This window comes from Crocodylus porosus, unplaced genomic scaffold (genome assembly GCF_001723895.1).
Source record: "Crocodylus porosus isolate Cpor-Errol unplaced genomic scaffold, CroPor_comp1, whole genome shotgun sequence".
In the NCBI taxonomy this organism is placed as follows: domain Eukaryota; kingdom Metazoa; phylum Chordata; order Crocodylia; family Crocodylidae; genus Crocodylus; species Crocodylus porosus.
In genome coordinates, this window is record NW_017728948.1 from 925,811 (window position 1) to 949,664 (window position 23,854).

At 43.9% G+C, this 23,854-nt stretch overlaps 1 protein-coding gene across 4 annotated transcripts in view; it reads right to left on the bottom strand.

The window, feature by feature from the left end:
* The window catches only part of EXOC6B (exocyst complex component 6B), a 415,476-nt gene that overhangs the window by 100,145 nt on the left and 291,477 nt on the right, over positions 1–23,854 (bottom strand). For all 4 annotated transcript variants that reach the window (XM_019552946.1, XM_019552945.1, XM_019552944.1 and 1 more), the window contains one exon: positions 14,161–14,302. In XM_019552946.1, coding sequence (XP_019408491.1) covers positions 14,161–14,302 — 142 coding nt within the window. The remainder of the gene's footprint in view (positions 1–14,160; positions 14,303–23,854) is intronic.

Genomic DNA, 23,854 nt, shown 5'->3' on the forward strand with positions numbered 1-23,854 from the left:
AGCAGCGGGCGAGGGGTCAAAGTGGCAATTTCGAGGACTCCTATGGTTAAGGACTGCCTGTAAATGCAGAGCACTGGACATGGTGGCCCCAAAAGCCCTCCCCAGTCCTGTGTTCATTACTGGAGAAAGCCCCAAGGGTTTATGCAGGGTTTACTACAAAGCCCTTAGTGCTTACAACTTCCCTTTGCAGGCCCTTTCCCTTGAAAGTCTCCCTCCATTATTTGCCTTAATCATATGAGAAGTGCCGCATGCTGGTAGGGCAACATGTGTATAAATGAGATGCTCAGGATACTGCACTTTGGCCAAATTCTGTGGTTTCTGGCATGAACACAGAAGTTGCCTATTGGTTCCCTGATCTTTACAGTAAAATTTTGGAGGGAGCATATCCTAAAAAAATGGAGAGTATATCTTTAAAAAAAAAAAGGATGACAGCTGGTGGTCAGGTGTCTCATATTACTTTTCAATGTTTTAAAAACACCAAAAAAGAAGAGAGTTCTGGAATTAATAATTATCTCTGTCAATCCTTCCTTAAGCAACTGTTACTGTGGTATGGTAAGGGAATAAAATATTTTCTTTTGGAAAATTAAACCAAGTTCCTTTGTTATCCAATTCACTCAGACACTCAGGTTAACAGACATGTAAACCAAATCAAATTTCCTTACTTATGCTACTGATAGAAACCCAGATAATTTAACACAATATTGTTTTTATTTTTTTAATCTAAATTTAAATGACATCATTTAAGCTGCCTGGCAGCAGAAGGTTGGTCTTTGATAGTACCTAAATATAAATCTGAAAGCTTTTAATTTAGCATCCCAGCTTGAAGAAGGCTCTTGATTACTTATATACAACTTGCAATTTCAACTGAAAATAGGCTGCTGGGTTTTCGTTCACTTTTTCTGAGCAGTGCTGCCATGCAGGGGCTACAAACTGCCCCAAAGAAAGCTAAATTTATCCTAACAAATAATTTAAATTGATTCTTTGTTAATAATTATTTCTAAAACAATATTCTAACGCACTTTAAAAACATTAATGTATTTAACAGAGTAAAATTTATCCATGTGCAAATGGCAGACACAACATCCAGAGGTGGGGAGAAGCAATGCATAGGCCTTTTTGCAATAGGCAAATTTCACCCTTGCAAATCTGTCCTATGATCAGCACTGCAGCACCTGGGCACACTCGTGTGAACCCCAAACCCAAACAAGCCTAAAAACATTGATCAAATATCCAGCTACGACAAAAATCTAAGATATAGGAAAAAGCCTTCTGGTTTCCCATGCATGTGTGAAGAAATATCATCACAGAGGGAATTATCTAAAAATCCTATGCATCACCTACAATGAATATGAAAAGGAAAGGGTCCTAAGCAAGCCGAGGGTATGTTATCCCCCATTCTGGACAAGAGGAAATTTGTGATGCAACTATAGCTGAGCCAGCATTCAAAAAATGTGAGCACCAAGTCACGAAAGCTCACACTCTCTCTCTCTCTCTGCTGTACTTTGTCTACAAAAGGTACAAATCTACCCTGCCTCCTCCTTTGAAAGAAATTGGATTTTGAAGTTCAACAGTTGCTAGAAACTAAGCAAGAACTGTACATTTAATTAGAAAATTTGCAACTGGCACAAATCCATGGATATCAACTACTCGTGCTTTACTATCAGAGAATGATCTTCATCAGATCTGAAAGTGTCATCGCTCTTATTCAGGGACACTTCACAATGCCCCGTGGTAATTCAGGTAAGCACTCTCGGCTCTAGCTGGATTCATTTAAGAAGCTTATTATGACTATCTTTAAAGGGGTATAAGAGTTCAATGAAACAGCTGTCACATGGGTATGATCTCTAGGATTTGTGGAAATCCAAGAAATCATGCATGGGTATGATTTCTATTATGCTATCCGAACAGGCAGGAGAAAACTATGCAATAGCACTACTGTAGGAAACATTCCCTTTGTTGGCAACCCCTGTAGCGTAGACTGGTTTACATGGTTGCTATCATAAAGCAATGCTAAGGGGCATACCTTACACTAATAGTGCAGCCTGATGTCCCAGAAGTGCAATGGCCTAGGAGATCATCATGGCTGTGACTATTCGTATGGCCACACACATGAAATCAATAATATTGCTTATGCAATGGAAGAACGGGTACCGTGTAAACTGACTTCCAGGGACCGGAGCAAGAATGAACCGGGTGTTTCACCACCGTTACTACATGGGGCGGCAGTGCCTTTGGTAATCGTAGGTCACATTTTACATACTAATGCTGCAGACTTATTTGAGAAGAGGAAACGCACAAAGTCCTTAAAAAGAAAAAAGAAAGAAAAAGAAAAGAGAAGAAAAAAAAAGAACAACTTTGGGGGGAAAGACACAGCCAGTTCTTCTTGGTTTTAATCTCCTCAATCAGATTTCAGTATAATTTTCTCGGAACAACCAAGCGTGGTGGTGGCCTCGGCACTGTCAGATTCGTTTATTGTACTTTCTCCACTACCAAGACCGGTGGCGAGATAGAGCAAGCCACCTACAGTACAGCCCCTTGAGCAGAAAATCACCAGAGAATAGAGCAGATCAGTATGCGGCTGTTTGTACAAAGCATTTAGCCAGGCTAAAGGTTTGAGAGACTTGTGTTCAGGCCAAAAAAGTAATGTCTTTGCAAGGCCTACAGGCTAGGGCCACCCAGGGCAAGTTACAGAGGGACTCTAACCTCTCTTCCAAAACATTTCACCGATGAAAGAATCGAGGGACAGGAACCGTTAAGCCCTTTACAATGAACAAAGAATAAAGAGTTCAAACAAACAAGGGAAAAAAGCATCCACTGTAAATTAATTACACAGAATGACGGATTTTTTTTTTCCAGACCCGGTACACAGCAAGTATAGGCAGACTCTCCTCTATATTGAGTAGTTAAAAGTAAACACAGCTGGCTACTTTATTTCTAAAACTATCTATTTTAATGGGAAGGCTTTTCTAATGTACGTGCCACACGAAGACTATGCAACGGTGTGGGCGAGTTGATAAGGAATATATTGGTATACATTAATGATAAAATCCAATATTCACTCATGGATTATATCCACTGAATAAAAGTAGCTAGCCAATAAAACTTTCAACGAACATTCTTGTAAACTCTCATATAAATATTTTACATACACTCTCTCCTCATCCCACCCCATCTGTCAATCTCGATTCCCACAGAATTTAAGTGTCTCTATATATACACTTGCATAATAAACGTGTGAACACATGTATGTATAGACACACATATGTTATGAAGTATAGTGTGTGTCGGGGTAGGTATAGTCACACACACACACACACAGTCAATTAAATTTTATATATAGTAACACCCCACCACTTGCAAACTCCTAGTATTCCCATTTCCCCAGACTGTTCAATTTAGACATTTTTTCTTTATTGTAAGTGAGGGAGGAGATTTTGCACCGAGGCTGGAAAACTTTCCTGCCAGTTTTGCAAAGCAGATATATATTTGCACTTCACAGCTACACGTTTTGCATTGTTTCAAGTGCAGAAACACATTGGTAGGGCTGAAGGAAGAGGTGGCTGTGCAGAAAACATGAACGAAGAGGAGGGTTCTCTGAATGCCCAGCTGGGAGGTTCATGTGGTGGCACCAAAGTAGGGTTTCCAATTTGAGCCACCCAAGATCTCCCTCTCCCCTGCTTTGGGAATGTTACATCCAATGCTGCTACGGGTCTTTTTGCCAGGTATGGGGACTATGCTAAGCAGCAGAGTTAAAAACAAAAACACAAAAACCCCCAAACCCAGGCCCCAAAGGCCTCTGGGTCCCAACAGGAATAAGGAAGGGCAGTTTTCCTGTTTTGGAGGAGAGAGAGGTAGCTTAATCTGAGAAGCTTAGAAGTCTGGATTCAAATAATAATGGAAGGAGAAGCATCCCTCCCTCTTCAGCCAGCTCCATACTGTGAGTCACTGGGCGCAAAGGAAGCAAGAGGTAGCAGGAAAAGGAATCAGCCATGAGGAGTTGGAGGAAATAGGATAAAAATTAAAGAAATTGTACACAGGAGAGAAGCAAGTTCATCTGGCTGGGAAAACGCTAGGAGGGGAGGAATAGCTGGGTAGGTATTTATAATAAGGAAGCCGGAACAAGGATAAAATTGGCACACCTGGAAGCAAAGGAGTAGTAGAAATGAGGTCTTCCAGCCCAGACAGCAACTCTGCTGAGTATTGGATAGGAGTTTCAGACCCCACAGTGTGCCCACAAACATAACGCGTGCTGCTCACGGAGGGCTCTGGTGATCTGAGGCCAACAGGTCCAAAGCAGACATTTGGGCAACAAATGCAAGAGTCCCTCTTTGCATCTCAGAACTGCTAGTGAACATTTTGGATGGGAGCATATGCAGTAACTGTTAGGGACCTAGGTGGTCCATCCTAATGGCTGAGGGAACGCAGGGGACAGGAGTTGGGTCAGAGGTGAGGAGGCAAATTACCAGGTCTGGAAAGAAATCCAGGGGCAGGCTCCAAAACACAGGGCAACGGCTGGGTCCAGGAATCAGATGCCAAGTTACCAAGTTCAAGATCAAAGTCTGAGATCAGAACCAAACTGGGGTCAGGAACCAGGAAAGCCATCAGGCACAGGGACCAGGAAGCTTGCCAGACCAGACTTGGGTCAGAACGGCTGGCTGGCCTAGGAGTCGGCTGCCACGGCTGGGACTAAATGGATATGCAGCACTCCCAGGAGCCAGGTCATTAAATGAGGCAGGGCTCATTAGCCAGAGACAACACAGGTGCGGCTACTTGAGCAATTAACCCCAGCTGGGCTGCCTGATGAGGGTTCCCGACAATAACTGGAACATCCCACTTGCTGGCACCTGGATGAAAGATGTCCAAGGAGCATCTGCCCGGTTGAGTTTGCTGCGAAGCCTGTGGTAGACAGGGCAGTTTTCTTGGGGAGAAGACTGACCTCCATGTAGGACAGTTGGGATTTGGCTTCTGTGACGAGATCTGGTGTCTCCTTTCCACGGTGTTCTTAAATGGCTGATGTTTCTTTGTGATGTTTTGCTCTTCCGAGTGCCCAACAAGTCACAAGCACCATGTTCCCCAGTACAATCACCAGAACAGGGACTAATGTTCCCACACCAAGAGCAAGTCATGTCCTGGCTTTTGGGGGAACTGGAGACCAAACTGTCATCTCTAAGGAAATTGAATATACCCATCTTAAAATGCTTTCTCCTTAAAGCAGGCTCTGAGCAGATTACTAATGACAGAGGCCTCCAAGATTTTCTGGGCCACTGAAGCAACTAGAGCAGTACACAGTCAGGGCAAAATGCAAAACTTTTGAGACCTGGGGACCCTCAGGAAAAAAAGAGGTAAGGAGCCATGATGGAAAGGTTGATCAGGGGCCTGCAGAATAGGCATCTGGAAGTTCTGCCAGATGTATGAACATCCCTCTTCACAATTTTATTACTGACCTTTAATTTTTCTTGACAGCTTTCCAATCCAACATTCTGAAAAAATTCTCTCTGCAACAGCTAAAATGTTCAATGTTTCATCCAATATTTGAATTTTAGGGAATTCAATATACACAAACTGGATCAGATTCAATAAAAAACATCCCTTCCTCTCACACCCCAGAACAAAAAGAGAGTCTGCATCTAGTTGCATCTTCAAGAATAAACCTACTAAGTGTTGTAAAGGTGTGCCTTTGCTTTCTGATGCCAAGGGCTCTGAATTGCATCTGCAGCAATAGTGAGCAACTCCCTGCTAGATTGGCAGGCATTTTAAAGCAGAAGAAATGAGTTTATTTGCAGGTCGTGAAAAAGTTGCATGACAAAGGCTGGTCTGTCAGCAAGTGAAAGTTGACATGCGGCCAGTTTACAGACAACAAAGTTAAGAAATGTCCAGCGGTTGCTTTGCAAAACCCAGAAAGGAAGACAAGCAATGGAACTCACCAATTCAGGTGCTAAATATTAGGAAGACTTGAATGAGTTTCTGTAATGATTATCTACTGCAGGAGGAAGAGGGGGAAGAATGAGGATTTGAACAAAGATGGAAAAACAGCAGTGGTGTAGATGATACTGCTTACATAGGGGTGACAGAAGAGAATAGCTCATACATGTAAATATAAAGGCAAAGGAGAGAGAAAATGATTACTAGGCAGATGGAAGTTGGAAGAGGCAAGGTCAAGAATTGCATGATGGGAGCCAAGCAAGGGGTCCTGGGTGAGGCAGGAAATGAAACTACTGATGAGAAACTCACTTCTCTCTCTCTGACAGTCTGCAAAGCTCCCAAGGCTTGCCCGAGCCAGGCCCATAAGGCTTTATGAAGTGCTGTGCTAATTTAGAGAGCCATATAAATGTTTCATCCTAACAAACAAACAAATGGATACATTTTTGATAGCTCATAAATAGAGTCATCAGTGCTTTTACATGCACTAATAACCCATGGAATCATTTTCATTGCCACTGTTACTCATTTATAGCCTTTAAAAGAGAGGTCATAAGAGGGAAAGGAAGGCAACACTAAGAAATTCAGGGATATGCCACTGGACACAAATTCATGCAGGGGGAAAGAAAAAGGAGAACAAATGCAAGCATCAGAAAGCAGCACAGGCCGAAGGATTCAGTTTCTGCTCCCACTAATTCCAGGTACCCTGATTTAATAGCCGTGTACAAGAATGCCTCTGTTGTCAAGTTTGGATAGAAAGATAACTTTCAGTGCAAACTATTTTTAATACCCTATGAAGCCAAGTTGTTTTTCCACACTGAGCTGACATCTGATAGATGAGATGGTAAGAAGGGAGAGGACTTGCTTCTCCTTGGTCTTCTTGCTCGCAAGAAATCCTCTTGCCACAGGTGCCAAGAGCAGTCAGTCCCCTTTCATTATACCCGTGCTTGCTTTTGTAGCAACTTTCTCCGTTTTGCTTTATTGTTCCCAACTTCCTGGCTCTCTGTCACCTAGGAATAATGCCCCAACAGATGGGGCTGACATCCTCCCAGACTGATTATTAGGTGAAGTGCTGGTACAACAACATTTGGATTCAAACTGCATTCTCCCACCTTGGGAGTTTCAAGTGAGGGTGAGCTTCACTTTTAGGGATCAGTTTACAGAAATCTTTGGGGAAGAAAGACACGGAGAAGTTGAACAGATTTAAAGAAAACAAAGTCTTATTAAGCTAACTGAAGAATGAAGGAAGCCCACAATACTACGATCAGATATTGCTAGACAGTTGGCAAATTAAAGGCTTCCCCTTATCATGCAAAAACATGATTGTTGCACTGGTGTTTTGTCCTTTTCCCTTCTGTTGGCTTACTCATGCGTTTCATCTACCTGCAGCATCATAACCATAGACTGTAAACTCTCTACAGTCCAATTTATTTCATCAAACTGCATCAAATGTAACAGTCAGAAAGCTGACATCAGTTAGGTGGGGATTTGTTCATAGAAGTGTTTTGCTCAAACCCTTAGATCAGCTTCTTTCCACTGGATGTAAAGAGCAAAAAAAGGAGCAAGAAAGAGTGTATTAAATGTCCCGCAATTGCATGGTTCGCTAGGAAGGAAGAAGTTAGTATTGGTCTCCATTCATGCTGCAAAATGCTTTGTTAATCTCTGTTATTATCAATTAAAAGAAGTATGCAATGTCAAAAGATTAAAAGCACATCGGGCGGCCGGCTGTGAACTTTGCACGTTACAGACGTTGGCAACCTGCACCCGAGCAAGGGGAGGATGCACACAAGATTGTGGGTGAAGGCTGCAGTATTAAATGAATAACGGGATTTCCGTGTGAGAACATTTCTGAAGCCAGCAAACGTAGCCAAGAATGAGGTGGTAAACAGTTGCGCTGGGACCAATATAGGCACATTCTGGCAGACTTACTTATTGGGTTATAGTACTCCTCAAACTGGTTAACACATCTGTGTTTCTTACTGACTACACCCATGAGTGGTTTGAATGAAAATGTGGAGTTTAATGAAATTTTAAATATAATTTTACTGCACTTTTAATTTCTCGTAAAACAGCAGTTAAAAGACTTTAGAGATTATGGAATTGCTTATTTTATGATCTAAGTACTGTAAAAACAATCTGCTTTAAAAACCACTGGAATCTGTTACACTGATGTAAAATACTTTTCTAAGAGTAACAGCAGCCTTCTTTTCTTTCCTTTCCCTTCTCTCATAACATCCAAATTTGGGTTGTTATACTTGTTTCCAGCTATCTCTGAGGGACACAAGATTTGGAAAAATCTCAGAAACAGGAGGTCCTAAAATATTTTTAAAAAAGCCAAGCATGGAACTAGGCTAAAAGCCACATATCAATGAAAGAAGCACATTAAACACTGTTAAATCTCAGGTTATTAGAAAGTTTTGAAGACAGCACACAATCCTTTCTTTAAATACATTTTCCCTAAAAATACAGCCACCACTTTTTTGAATGCGGCCCCACAATATAGTGCATATATTGTTTAATTTCCTAATTTAATAGAGATGCTTTCGCTTTGGAGTTAAGAGCAATGCACTAACCCAGACTTCTTGGAATGAATTTCAACTATCACAGACTTGTTGCATCTCCCTGGACAACTTAGTCCTTCACTCTTAACCTACCATACGCTAAGAAGGTGCAAGTCATAGACGCTTCTCACTGTACTACCCGTAAGGGTCTTCTACACCTGCCTGGAAAAGGATGCTATAAGGCTGTAATATTTGTCACTTGTCTGTTGTTTCTAGTAAAGACTTACTAACACTTGAAAGGGCATCTATACATGTGCTCCAGGGTGGAGAGGACTGGGGAGCTCTAATTACTCTCGGAGAGCCGCTCTGTCCCGTATATTCAGTGTCCCGCACTTCAAACCGATGGAGGGGCGCTTGAATTAAAGCTGATTGAATGAGGTTTAGTTCAAGCGCCCCCACCACCATTTTGAAGTGAGGGAATGCTGAACAGATGCAACACGGAGGCTGCTGGGACATGTTAATTAACACGCTCTGACAGACTCAATTAATCGAGCACGCGTCGCAGCAGATGTCCGGCACAAGTACAGGTGCCCAAGATGACTTGTGCCTCTCTGCAGGTGTCGCACAAAACAAAAGTGTTTGGGAGCTGCTGTCACTAAATGCTAAGGAGGCCAGTAGTATAACTCAGTTAAAAAAATGTATTAGATAGATGGGAGGAGAGGTCCATCAAGGGTTATTAAACTCGACGATTAAGGACATAATCGAGAGCTAGAGACCGGCAGGGTGGGCTGGGAATGGATCACCATCGTGTTTCTTACATTCTTCCTCTGAACATACCGCAGTTGCCACCGCTGGAACTAGGAGAGCGGGCTCGATGACCCGAAAGCCCATCCTGAGCGAGACCTGCATGTCCAACATCACGCTGAAGACAAAAGCTGAACATAAACAAGAAAAATCCATTCAAATGTAATGCATCTCTTGGGAAACAGCTTGGACTTGGAAGAGAAGCCCATCCACCTTTATGTGCAGGGCTGGCTCCTTTTTTCTTCAAAGCTCTGTCCAGCCTAGTTTTAGACGTTTCAAGCAATATGGTTTCTTCTTTCCTCAGGGGGGAAATTCCACAGGAAAACAGATCTCATTTTTCACAGGTTTCTCTTCAATAGTTAGCCTAATACATTTTTTTAAACAAGCTTGCAGCTCAACTCCTGCTTGCCTCTCTCACATCACCAAGCCAGCTGATGTTCATTGGACTACCCATGTGAGGAAGGCATGCAAGATTTAGTCTTTAATGTTTATTTAATTTACCACTTCTCCCCAGGCCCCAGAATGCTTTCTTTGTGACGGTTATAAAATGAATGAATGGTTGTACATAATGCTTTGAATATACACAGCACTATCCAAAAACTGCTAAGTGTATTACTTCTGAGGAAGAATTTATAGAACAGACTGAGGAGTCTACGATGACCATGCCCTTCTCCCGAGTGTCAAATACCCGGGCTTGGTGCAATGACTGTACTTGGATCCAGGCATCTGCTTGATTATCAGTTCTGCAGCCCAATTTTCATAGACTCATACAAAATGAGGGCGGGAAGGGACCTCAGGTCATACCTAGTCCAACCCCCTGCTCCACAAAGGACCAGCCCCAACTACATCATCCCAGCCAAGGCTTTGTCTACCGGGGTCTTGAAAACCTGCACAGATGGAGACAGCACCACCTCTCTGCTTCAGTGCTTTACTATTCGCCTCACGAGCAAACGTTTCCTCATATCCAACCTCAACTTTCCTCGCTGCAACTTGAGCTCATTGCTCCTTGTCCTGCCATCTGCCCCCACTGAGACCAGCCCAGCTTTGCAGGGAGGTGGCGGCTGCTATTCAATCCCCCTCAGTCTTCTCTTCTGCAGATTAAATCAGCCCAGTTCCCTCAGCCTCTTCTCACCAGTCCAGGCCTCCAGCCCCACAACCGTTTTCATTGCCCTCCGCTGGACTCTCCAATTTGTCCACATCCTTTCTGCAGTGGGGGGCCCACAGCTGGACACAGGGCTCCAGATGTGGCCTCCCTAGGACTGAATAGAGGGGAAGAGTCACTGCCCTCGATCTGCTGGCAGCGCTCCTACTGATGCAGCTGAGCATGCCACTAGCCATCTTGGCAACAAGGGCACCCTGCTGTCTCATAATTTTCTTTCATAATAATTTTCCTTCCCCCAGAGCAGGTAATATGGGAGAGTCAAATGGGTTCTACTACATCTACCAGCTAAGGGCAGTGGGTAGTCCTGTTCGCTTCAATCTTGCATGGTTCCCATTGCTATGGCAAGGGCACCAAATATATTTGTAAAATAAACCAAAGCACCTGGAAAAAAAAAGGGAATCGCTGGTGCAGTACTATTGCCTTAACCCACCGTTATTTAACCATCACAGTTGGTTGCAATTTGGTGTATTAATTCTTTTTCTTGCAAAAAGGAATCCACTACAAATAAAAAATGCATGTTAGCTCGCAGGTGCTGGTTTCTATGCAATAGTGTGACACTGAAACACTACAGAAAGGTGCAGAGAACTACTAAGCTTTCCTTTAAAAATGCTCAGGTAATTAAGGATTCATTTTATTTTTTTTTGCAAATTTCTAGTTGGTCTAATAAAAGATACCACGAGTCCTGATTCCAGGTAATTAATGAACCCTCCTTGGTGGGCAAAACATCAGGGAGCGAAGAGACAGGGACAGAGCAAAATAAAATCCACTGCTAATCATAACACTGAGGCAGACAAACGCACACCGGGTTTCGTGGTAGAGAAGCTGTGCAGCGGTCGACGTATTTTCTCAGTCCGCCGGTGCACCTAGTGATGGGGTTGTGTTTGTTTTTAGCACTGCATTAAGATCCTGACGTGCCGCCCCTCAGGAAAAGGATTCAAATCATTCACGCTGTCAGCAAAGCCACCAGACAAACAAGCCGGGGAAGAGCGCTCTTTTCTGAGAGTTGAAAAGGAAGAAAGGACTTTGTCTGCGTTTACCATTCTCCGCGGCAAACAGCGGGGTTGACAGTGATGAATAGGAAGGTTAGAGCAGCAGCATCTGTCTCAATTTTCCTGACAGAGATGGCATCTCGGGCCTTGGCTGGGTGGAGCAGGTCGCCTGCCCCTGCTGCTCAGGTTGGCGGCACCTGCTATTGAATGTCTGAGTACCCCTGATTTTTGTCTCGCACAACAATTGCCTCCAGATCTCATGGAATTTAAGGCATCAGGCTTTTAAAACCTATATTAAATGTCATCCATTTTACTTAGTGTTCGGGGTTTTTAGGAGAATAAATAGATGCTGCTTAGTGACCCACGTTACCAATGCAGGGGGAATCTCGACAGGGTTACGAAAGTCTGTTTTCAGCCAAGCAAGAAAAAACTAAATTATTATTAATGATGGACACTTCCCATTATTTTCGGCTGCACAGGCTGGTCCTCCATGGATGCAGATGGAAAGCACAGCTGCTGCTGGAGCCAGAAGATGCTGATGGAGACAATTTACAAGCCAGAGAATTTGGGACCAGAGGCACTTTTTTTTTCTTAACCGAAATAAGATGCGACCTAGCTTACCGCATGTGATATTATTGCGTAGCTCCGGTGCAGTTCACACTACCCACTCGGACCCTACTCCCAGAGAGTTCAAGAACTTTGAAAATTAGGGAAAGAATAGAAGGGCTGGGTCCTACTAAAGGAGAAATTTAATCAGGTGACCTTCCCGAGAACTGATCTAACCTTTGGATAGGAAATGTCAAAGGTTGCTGCTTAATTGAAACAGCATTAGTTACACCTGGCACTCAACAGGGACACATTTTGCCAGCATCAAGTGGATGAACGATGCTAACTGGATGTTAAGAGCAGTGACGATTAAAAACACGTTATAAAGCTAGATTATAATCAATGTGAAATGCAGCACATGGTTTCAGGGCCTGATACTGCTTGACTCAAGTCGGTGACAATTTTGCCATGGAGCTGAATGGGAGCAGTACCGGGTTGACAGTGTCCTGGTCTAATAAGACTGGGATACAGTTTCCTGCCCCAGCACACTCCAATCAGAAAAGCAGAGGTGGGCATTTTCAGAACGCTATAGTTATTTGTTTTCCTGAAACTGTTTCCTATACTGTTTTTCTGAAACTTTTTAAATGCCTATCAGCCCATGCAAAGGAAGTTTCATCATCATGCAGTTCAATGTTTACTGTAGAAGTGGGTCAGGATATAACAAGGGAACAACAGCTTGATTTTATATGGTGAAATTTTAGAGAAAATTAGTCTGAAATGTAGAATGGTCTCTTTTTTTTTTTTTGTGTGTGTGTGTAAATGACATGAAAACAGCCTTGTCACTTAGCAACATGCTCACTGAGTATGCACATAATATTTGGGTTCTGTAATAAATTAAATAAAAATAGCTCCATCAAATTTGGACATACCTATCAAGCCCTCCATATACCAGGATAACACGTAATGTGGCTATATATGTCCATAACTAGAAATGATGCATGAGATGGAAAGAATCTGTATTGGGCATCACGACCCAGGTGAGGCTCTGGGACTGGCAGCAGGAAATTTTTAAAAACTATTCACTGAGCAAATCATCTCCCCAAATCAGCAGAACCCAATGATTAATCCATCTGTTAATTCAATGAAAAGTTTACTGCCACATTAAGGTAGAAATGCAAAAGACACGTTATTATGCTTTGAACTAACAGTATGGTCTATGCCAGGGGTTCCCAAACTGTGGTACACGCACCCTTCAGGGTATGCAACACATCTCGAGGGTATACAGTGGAGAAGTTGTGTAATGGCAGATTTAATTTTCATAATAATAAGTCTAATAATCCAATTATTAAGGGTTTAAAATATAAAATGTACTGGTAGGGGTACATGGGCAGCTGGTAAATCTGGAAGGGGGTACGCAATAAGAAAAAAGTTTGGGAACCACTGGTCTATGCCTTATCCTACTGCCTCCCCATGGGGTAATCAATTAATTGTGAAGAATAATTAAGAAAAGCATCATAGCCATTCACTGCAGGAAAATAAATGTGTGGCTAACATGATAAATAAGAGATGTGTGCCTGGTATCACCAACTGTGGTGCCATTCAGTGATTTCAAATGGAAGTTTCTTGGACTTACCTAGGCTAAAAATAAAAACAGACCTATTAGAATACCAGTCCATTTTCCGGCTGCTGCAGGATTATTCCCTAAATATAATCTCTAGATTTTTGCCTAGTCCTGCTTTAAATAGCCCATCTAGTGGGGTTTCCACCACTTGCCCTTCAGAGAATTACGCGCCCTGCCTAACGAACGTCATTGTTGACACTGCTTTTGACTAGAGAGAAAAACTGGAGAGATGCGATTACAGAAATTAAATTCAGATTGTACAGGTTACACCAGAAGACATGCCTGGGATGTGGGGAACCCTACTACAGAAGGTGTCCCAGTAAAACAATTTTCAGCGCAAGCCTATCAAGCCTCTTGTTTTAATTCTGCGTTATACTCTCTCCACTTGGTCCTACTGTGGAACACATAGTCTTAAGGGATAGGGACCATCTTTTACTGTATTTGGACTACACAAATACACAATAAAACAGTAACAAAAGAGTAAAGCTTTAAAGGAGGAGTCATTTGGCTTTTGTTCAGCAAGTGTTTGCAATCAACCTGCTGCCCGCATAGCTGGTCCCAGTGCTCGCACAACTACCCAAGGTGAAACATGATGAATGGAATGATTTTGTCCCTTACGTTCACACTCTTCCACATCCAGGTTGAACTGCTGCAAGGCCCCCAGTGTCAGCTGCCTCACTTCAACTTCCAGCAGCAGCTGCATCAGCGAAGTGGATAAGTGTTTGCAGGCCGACATACATGCAGTCTGAGCCACCTTACCCTGGAAAATAAATGGGAAATTAAGGAAAATGCACCATATACCAACAAGTTCACTTGTGTCAACAAACAGTACCACCCTCTTTAGTATGTCCCCTCGGCTTGTGGGTGTTGGTATGGCTCCCAAAATGTATGAAGCTTTGTTGCAACCATCCTCATTAAAAGGATTTCCTTCTAGCAGGACTAGAACCTGCAAGATGCACAATACCCCCCCGAGAACAGCTGCAAACCCCAAATTCTTGGGTGTGGAGAATACTAACAAGCACCAGGGTGATAATACTTAAGTAACAGGCTCAAGTTGTAGGATAATTATTCTGAACATGTAGTTTCATGAAAAGTGCATACCTTAGAGGTCTGTCTTAGTTTGCAAGATAAAATAGTATCGTTATGTGCAGTCATATGTTCTACAGGCCCAAATCAATAAATGAACCAAAATCTGAAGATTTTCCAGGATTTGACAACGCTTAATATTCTGTCTCTGCTCCCATTAAAATCAATGGGCGTTTTTAAATCACCGATGACAGGAGAAGTGGAGTCATCCCTATTTGGGATGCCCACTAGGACAGTAACATTAGGTCTGAAACATGGACTTGCTAGGTCAGCTCCCCGGCATTGGTTGGATTAGAAGTGGGGTGGGTACAAATACATTTCCCACTTTGGGCTATCCATAGTTCTCTTGCATGGAGTTGGAACTAGCACATTTCGAGCTCTTTGGCCTACTCCTAATACCACATGGCACCTTCCAGACACAGCAAATGAGCTGAAGGAAACGTCCTTGAAGTAATAAGGTAATTGAAGTAGCCATAGCTATACTGACAGAATCTCTCCTCTGCAGGGATTCAAGTCTCGGAAGCTCATGTCTGGTCATACCACGTGGAATGAGATCCTCAACACTATCCTCCCCTCAAGCCATACCCAACTCATCAGTGATTAACTAGTGAAGCCTGCAAGAAGGAAGAGCAGCTCAACTGCTATCACATGCAAGACATTATAAAATGTTATTGTAGAGAAAACCAAAGCTAACTGGACTGGATGGACACCTGAAGTGTGTGCCAATACCAACTTCTGCAACCTTTCCCTGAAAAGAATAAAGGAATTCAAGTAAAATTGGCCAAGGATACACCAATAGGGATGATATACTGACTGCACATACAACCATCCAAATTTTATCAAGCAACTACTTCTTGTGGCCCAAAAACCAAAATCACCATTTACTTGGTTTCCTCCTTGGAAGATTAGGAGTAGGCTGACGAACACTTGTTTAGGAAGGTTTAGACAGGGATGCTCCTACTTTGAGTCAGGAGATTGCCAAGATGACCTCCTGAGAGCCCGTCCAGCCCTACTTTTCTGAGGCTACAGAAGTTTGCCAGAGCTTTCCCTAAACTAGGGCCATGTCACTCAAGGAAGCATACCAGTATAGCCATGGTAGTTTCCCCAAGACCAATTATGTTATTTCATAAGGGGGCTTCCCCATGCCCGCCTCACTTTAGCTAAAACCACTTCCAAAAAAAGACACTGGCCTTTTACGTCTCAAAAGACAGGTGTCATGGAGTTATGTTGGGCTATACATAATACAGCTACAGTGGTACAATTTATTTATATGCAACAATCATCATTAATGATTCGGATGCTAGAACAGACAGCTTCTTGAGTAAGTTTGCAGATGTGAAACTGGGAAAGGCTGAGCACACCAGAGGACAGGAGTGCAACTCAGAAGGATCTTGGCAGCTTGGAAAGCTGGGCTGGAGCTCACAGGATGACGCTCAGTGCTAACAAATGCAAGGTGCAACACGCTGGGAACAATAATCCAGTACAAAATGGGTGACACCTGGCTGGATGACAGCACTACACAGAAGGATCTAGGAGTCCTAGTGGATCACAAACCCAATGAGTCTGCAGTGTGATGTTGCTGCACAAAAGGAAAGCAGTTTTGGGCTGTATTGCAACAGAAGCTTTAAGTGCAAGGCATGGGAGGTGACAGGGCTTCTCTACTTGGCACTGGTGTGGCCTCATCCAGAGAACTGCGTGCATCGTAACACATTGGAAAAAGGATGCAGAGAAGTAACAGAGAGGGGCAACAAAAATAACAGGCTTGGAAGGCAAATCACATGAGGAGGGATTGAAGGAAACAGGCATGTTCAGCTTACAAGCAGACATAGCAATCTTGAAACATCTGAAGGGCTGCCGTAAAGGAGGACGCAGAAGGATGGCTTGATGTTGCAGCAAAGTAGGCTGAAACTGGATATCTTCTTCACTGTGAAACAGCGAGGCAGTGGAATAGACAGTCTAAGGAAGTTGTGGGATCTCCATCACTGGAGGGTGTTCAAGAAGAAGTTGGACAAATATGGATCAGGGATGATGTAGGAGTAGTTATGCCTATGTTCTACGATAGGCATTTCCCCATGCTTTTGAGCTTTGCCAATTGCCACATAGGGATAGGAAGGAACTTTTTCCTCCTATTCCTGTAGCCAATAAATCAGACAATGTATCATTAATAGGTCAAGTAAACAACAGAGTGTATGAGTGTGGTGTAAAGCAGCAGCAGATGGCATGAAGACAAGGGAACAGACAAAGGAAAAGTTGTGGTGTCAGCAACCAGAAGCAGGCTGCTGAAGGCCAGATGTCTGTGTAACACCCTTGGCAGGAAGACCGGTTTGGGCTGGCTAGATAAGGGGAACCTTTCTATGTGATGACCAAACAGCACATGCCCTGGGGAGAGGGTTTGAGAAACCTTGCCCAGAAACAAACTCTATAAAAAGGGGGCAAGAGAAGAGATGATGTGGGAATGCCTCGCCACCAGAGCCTGCGCCTGTGCATGCCAGGTCGGACACCCCACTCCAACAACAGATAGGAACTGGCCTTCCTAACTGCAACACCTTTGGGATTATATAAGTGTGTCATCTGTGAGAGAGTATGGGTATATGCGTGTGTGAGCATGTGCAGGTAGGGTAGTGCAATTTTTAATAAGTTAATGGTCTCTCATAAGTGTACAACTCCCCAATACCCTTTGCAATAAACTACCCCACTGAAAAGAAACCAACTCTTGGCATTAGTTCAATTTCCAGGCTACATTCCTACATGCGTCAGGGAGAGCTAGGAGGAAAGAGGGCTTCACCTTCCTCAGAAGCACTGGGTGCAGGCCACAGCCAAGGCTGGGGATTTTGACTGGGATGCACCAGTGCTCCTGCTGGGACTTGGACTGGAGGTTCCTGGCTACAGGGTCTTGTCCCTCCACACATGGTCAGACTAATCGCCATATTTGGGGTCAGGAAGGAAATTTCCCCCATGGTCGAAGTGGCACAGGCTGTGGAGGTTTTTGCTTTCTTTTGTAGTTGGGGGGTTATATCCCTCTTCCTTGAACTTCTTAAACATATTTTAACAACCCTTGTAGCAGCAGGAAATGGGCTACTATTGTCCCCGCTTTACCTGTGTCACATTAGGGTATTATGGTGTTGTGGTTGCATCAGGTTTGACTGTAGTTTTACTAGTAGGTTAGACATGGATCTATAAGAGATGGTTTGGATAGGGATGATCCTACCTCAGGCAGAGGGTTAAGACTAGATTGACCTATCACCCTGTATGTGAGCTAACTATTACTATTTTAAGGCATGCCTAGTCACAATTAATGACAGCTTGACACTTCCTTCCCCCTCCCAACTACACACAACTTTGTTAGCCAGCACAGCTTTGTCAATGATACTGCACGGGCACAATTGATGCCATCATCCAGCTGATAAAAATCTACTATTGAACTGAAAAGGTTCGACTGAAAAAAGATTACAATAGTTACGAGACAAAAGCAAAACAAAAAAAGGTTTTGTTCTTTCAACAGGAGAAACCAAAATGTGACAGACTATGAATACCAGCTGGCAAACAACCACAATATTTAAAAGAAAACAGTGGCAAGGAAGTAGACTGAGACTATGGTTGGGAGGAGATAAGGGAGAAGAGAGTTTTACTTAAAGAATTTAGGGTAGGGCAGAAAAACCACTCTTTTTTGATTACAACAGGTCACTAAGACCTGAAGTTCACCCACTCATTCAGCTGAAATCCCAACAGATGAGACAACTCCCAGTGCAGAACGTGCTGTAAAGCTGCCCAGCCAGCAGCTAAAAAAGGGTAAAGTTTAGCTAAGCTTTTAGAAAGGATTCTTCTAAAAGCTAAATTAAGATGCTAAACCTACAAAGGAGGGTTCACGAGGACAGATGGTGAGAAGACCCATGATGAGCACAACAAATGTTCCCAACCATTAAATCGGCATTAACTGCTAAACAAACTTCCAAGGGTGGCATCCAGGAGCCCCAGGCTCTGACTTACAGGGCTGGAAAGCAAAGCTAACATCTGCACGTTGCGCCACCAGTCACTGCTGCCCCTGTGCGTCCCACTGCCCCAGTGCCTGGTGGCCTTGTAACACCTCTGGGGTCTCTTAAAGTACAAGGCAGCCAGAGCTGGTAAAGCCAGCATTTCCTTTGCCTCATTACCACGCTTTCCCTTCATCTCTGTCCACATTTACCACCACCTTGATCTACTCCACTTTCCCTTGAACAGCTTTAGTTCATAATCTATCCAGTCGCAAGCACGGAATCAAGTGTGTAAGCATGGTCTTCATTCCACCTCGTTCGGTGTCCTGGAGAAAACACAGACCTGGAGAGAGGGGAGAGGAAAAGACGACCCCAAACCTCCAATCTGACATGGCATTATCTGGGAATCTGACACGAAGAACAAAAGATCCTTCTGATACGTTTGGACTTGCTTGTGTTACTGCGATCTACCCTGCTGCGGTAGGTGGCATTCAGGACATGGATCACTTAAGGTCATTAAAGATTTCATGGCATTTGTCTGCCTATCTGAATCCCTCCACCATTTTCAATTGCTTGCAGCATTTTTCTTCATTGCATACTTTGTAGTACCCCTATGTGTTGCCCAGGATTTGCTGTGTTCCACCCAAGAGGTTACTAAGGTTTATATTTTATATCCGCACATGTTTTTAAGTACATGAATACTTTGGTGTGAGAACGTTGCATATACACTTACTATAATTACCCATGCACGTGCATGCAGGCATGTGTGTGTGCGTGTGTAATTTTAAGGTTGTTTCCAGATAATTAAGATAAACACATAAGCATTAATATCCGTCAACTGGGTTAAGAAGCATGAACAAGGATACTGAAAACGAGGACTTCCTTATGCAACAGTGTGTTATTACAGGAACTTACAACATTCACCTCCAGTGATTTCCAACCCGTGTGCCACAACACCCTGGGTGCCTTGAGATTGTGTCAAGGGTCTGTGCGATGTTAGCATCACTAGGTATGCAACAACTACTTACAAGACAAACCACAGATATCAAATAGGAAGTCATCGCATTAAAAACAAATCTAACTTGTAGTAGTTTTTGAGGTCTTTCCACAAAAAACAACTGAAAATTAAGAGCTGACATTTTCCAGGGGTTGCCTTGGGTCTACCGAGGGGTGACTCCAGTCTAAAGAAGCCGAGAACCACTCTAACATTGAATTGGGAGAGGATTATTTTATGGCTGAGCAAAATATAAAAGTTTTTTTCCATTATTATAGTAAGGAACAAGTAGATTTTAAGGCTGTGCTAGTAAGCTGGCACGACAGTTTTACAAAGCTGTTTTAGAATAACTTCAAAATAAATCAGTGTCAGTTTAGTATATCTTAAATAAAACCTAACAATGGTTTTAGCTGGCATCTTCTACAGTATGGGATTTTCCTTCTTATAAAGATGCAGATCTATCCATTACAGGGAAAATATACTTTGTCTCTCATCATGAATTGCAATAAACAATATCCATGAGCACTGCCTCAAAACAAACAGCTTTATTAAAATTAACATGAAACATGGGATCCATTAAGCCTACCATAGCCACAGGCTTTTTACATTTTATCATTTACTTGTACCCTTTTGACACACCGGGTTATTTAAACAGCATTTATGCCAATTTTTCATTTCCAAACATAGTGGTAATCATAAAACTATGCCCTGGTAACTTGCATGTATTGGTTTGCAATTTTGTACAGATCCAGCCAAAGCTATCAAAAACAAATCATTAGCATAACTGGGGTGGGTGAGTGGCACCGGCCCCGGGCATCAGTTTTTCCAGGGGTGCAAATACAGATGTCCCCAGGGACCTTACGTGCCACGAGCAGCAGACGATGTGCAGGCCCCAGGAGCTAGGGAAGCTGCAACTGTTGAGTTTTGGGTAAGACAGTCCCTTGCTCAGTGCTAGACTCAAAAACAACTCAAAACTCTTACAAGAGGGCAAGATTAGGGAGAACATTACAGAGTTTATCTGATGTACGGAGAATTTACTAATCTTGCCCAGAGCTGCACAGCAAAGTCTGTGGCAGGACTAGGCACAGCACCTAGGTCTCCTGAATCTCAGTCCCACTTTAAATCCCTTAGACCAGTGAAACCCTTCCATCAGACATGTCATCTTTCATAGCATCCCCATGTTCGAAAGCTGGTTTGAGGACTCCGTAACCTATTCAGATTGCAAAAGGTAGATGTGAATAGCTCATGACATGTTCATCAGGTATTCTGCCCTCAAGCTCATCCTTGTCAGCTGCAGTGCTAATCATTTACTGCTATTATCTTATGGCCCACAGATCTGTAGGAAGCACCGACAACAGCTCTTCTTTTCAAGCCATATTGAAACCAAGGTTGTTACTGCTCGTATTTCTCATAGAAGGTGCAAAAAATCAAGGTCTCAACCACTTTTGAACAAAGTCCTTGTGCACTTTGCACAACAGGGCTGCACCAATATTAAAAACCAGCTGCGGACCAACTCCAACAGTGCCACAACCTCAACCAAGCAGCAGCCTGCTTTGAGGTAGAGTCTTGTCCCCGGAGTAGAGAAGAGAGCATGGAAGAGGGAAAAGGAGAAATCCTGGTATGGCCTCCTCTCCCCCAAGGAAGGAAAGATCTGCAACTTCTCAAGCTTGATCTGTGGCTCAAGGATCATACTCTTAAGTCACCTCAAGAGCCAGGGTAGAGATCATCCTTGAATCAAAGGATTGCCGCTGCTGCTGCTGCCGATATTGAAAACTAGCAAACTAAGTTCCAGGTCCAGCAATCACTACCTGCCTTTAAATTCCCTTTGTAACGTCAGCTGGAAACAACAGGTCATACTTCACAACCCAAGTGGTTGTGCGCCAGTATGTTCAACAGCTGTCGCATCCCACCTAAAAGAGGGTTTGCATTTCAATACAGGCAGTGATCCTTGGGCATAACTTGTACCGGTAACTTAACCGGTTTAACCAGCTTTGGCGACTGAGATATTTCTAAGCCATAATCATCAGCTTTCATGCCCATATCAGCACAACTAGAGCTCGAAAGAGCAGAACAGGAGATGTTGGGCAGGTGGCTGTGGATTCCAGGCACACGGGGTGGAAATCGAGCAAATCCCCACCTTGGCACTACTGAGGTTCTGGCTAGGAACATCCTTCCCACACCTGCATACGGATCACACAAAGGGAAAGGCGCATAAATAACTTGCGTGTAAGTACGGTACTGTGAAGGCAGGCAAAAAGAACAAATCATTATGATGAAGTATCAAGTTAAGCTTGAGCTATTTGCCTGAAGCAGGCAGTGAGCTGGATGAGGGCAAATAGGCTCCATGCTGTCAGCTTTCAGCCATGTCTCTTGGAAAATCTTTTCTTCTACATTTGGCCTTCCCAAAACAAGGGGCGCAGCTTATCTGGGGACATACAGTCTGCAAGAAAATGCACTAACAATTTTTTTCCATAATTAAAAAAATCCATTAACACAATTATGAGCAATCTGCCCTTTGTCTGCTGGTGGACTAAAGCTTACTATTTCTCTCCCTGCCTCCCCTTACATCTATTGGGTCCAACACTACTGAGCTACAGGCATGCCGAAACAACCATACTGGATCACACCAGTCCTCAGTGTACTCCCAGTATCTGCCTGTAACAACACTGGAAGACGACAAAAGAAAGCCTTCCAGTTATGGGATAACCAGTGGATCTTTCCTCCTATTGCCCATCGACTATATTGGCTCATACCCTGAAGCACAAAGGTTTTTATCCTTTCCAAAAATTGCACATTTTTATGATTATGAACCTAAACGTGCCTCTCTTTCTCTCTCTCAAACACACACACACGCTCCAGGTTGTTTAAGTTTCTGCTTGGGATATGTGCAGATGCACAGACATGAGCTACACTAGTAAGTGTCTCTCTTCCCCGCCACCCGGGCCAAGCCTGAAGCTATTTGTTCACACATGTTCACTAAGGAAGTGAACTTGCCTACATTCACATACCCCTCCCCAAACTCCATGTCCCATGCACCGAGTGCTGTGCAAAGTGAGTACATTCAATCCAGAGGGAGGAACGTACTCTCTTTTCCCTCTCAAAGACTCTCCTGGACGAACAGTCAGTCTGTGCATGTCATATACAACTGAACGTGCTTCAGTTTCTGGAAGGGTAGTTTGTTTGTCATTTTTTTGGGGAGGGGGGCAGGTTTAATGGCAATTGGCATGGTTCTTTTAATGCAACAGGGGTAGATCTAGGGGTGGCATTGCAGTGCAGCCACATCCCCTCCTGGGTGCATGCAGTGAGCTCCCAGAGCTCACAGGCCTGTCAGTGCAGCTACTGTGGGGAGCTCCACACGTGCTGCGAACACGATGAGCTCACCAATATATTAGAGCAGGCTCTGCCTGGAGTCCTTGCTTTCAAGCAGCTTTGGAGCCTGCTGCCCTTCACTCTTCCCAACTCAGCAGTAAGGGAAAGGGGGGAAGGAGGAGCAGCCAGCGTGCAGGGCTCCAGGGGCTCCACCCTGCTACTGCTCATCCCATCTCCTCCTTTCCTTCCTAAGGCCGTGGCAGGGCGGGGGACACAGCAGGAAAAGCAAAAGAGCAGTAGGCTGTAGAGCTGCTTGCAAGCAGAGACTCCAGGAAGATCCCGCATTGGCGATCTCGGAGCTCACAGCACACGCAGATGCCGAGAGCTCGCTGGCATCCAGGATCACAGCAAAGGGCCGCAGCCCTATCCCCTTCAGCTTTGGCGCACACGCAATGAGCTTTCTTCTCTTTGTGCATGCAACACCGCCAAAAGAGCACAGTCACACCCCCAGTGCAGCACTGCTGGGTTTACCCACGTCTCCCAGCCTCTTCTGACCACTCAGCTAGATTTCACCAACTGCATCTGCCCTGTTAACAATAGCCATGTGTGCTTAACAGCATCAAGGCCTTGGAAGGGAACAGGATGCTTGAGAGTGGACCTGGGGCAGGCAGACAAGGTCCAAACTACAGCCATTCGTCTCACCGACTCAGCGATGGCACTAACAGACGGCAGAAAAAGCCCCAGATTGTCTCCGCACTTAACAGGGCAAGTTAAGCCTAAAGCGTAATCTTTTCATTCAGATGACAGTGTAGCAGATCCAAGATGTGATCAGTAAGGTTTTATGGGTTGAACTCAAACCTTATCCCCATAATTCTCTGTAGGGCAGCTGTACAAGCTGCCTGAGGAATAGTGAACAGGTATTTCATGGACACCAGTGCCTCCCCAAATCCTC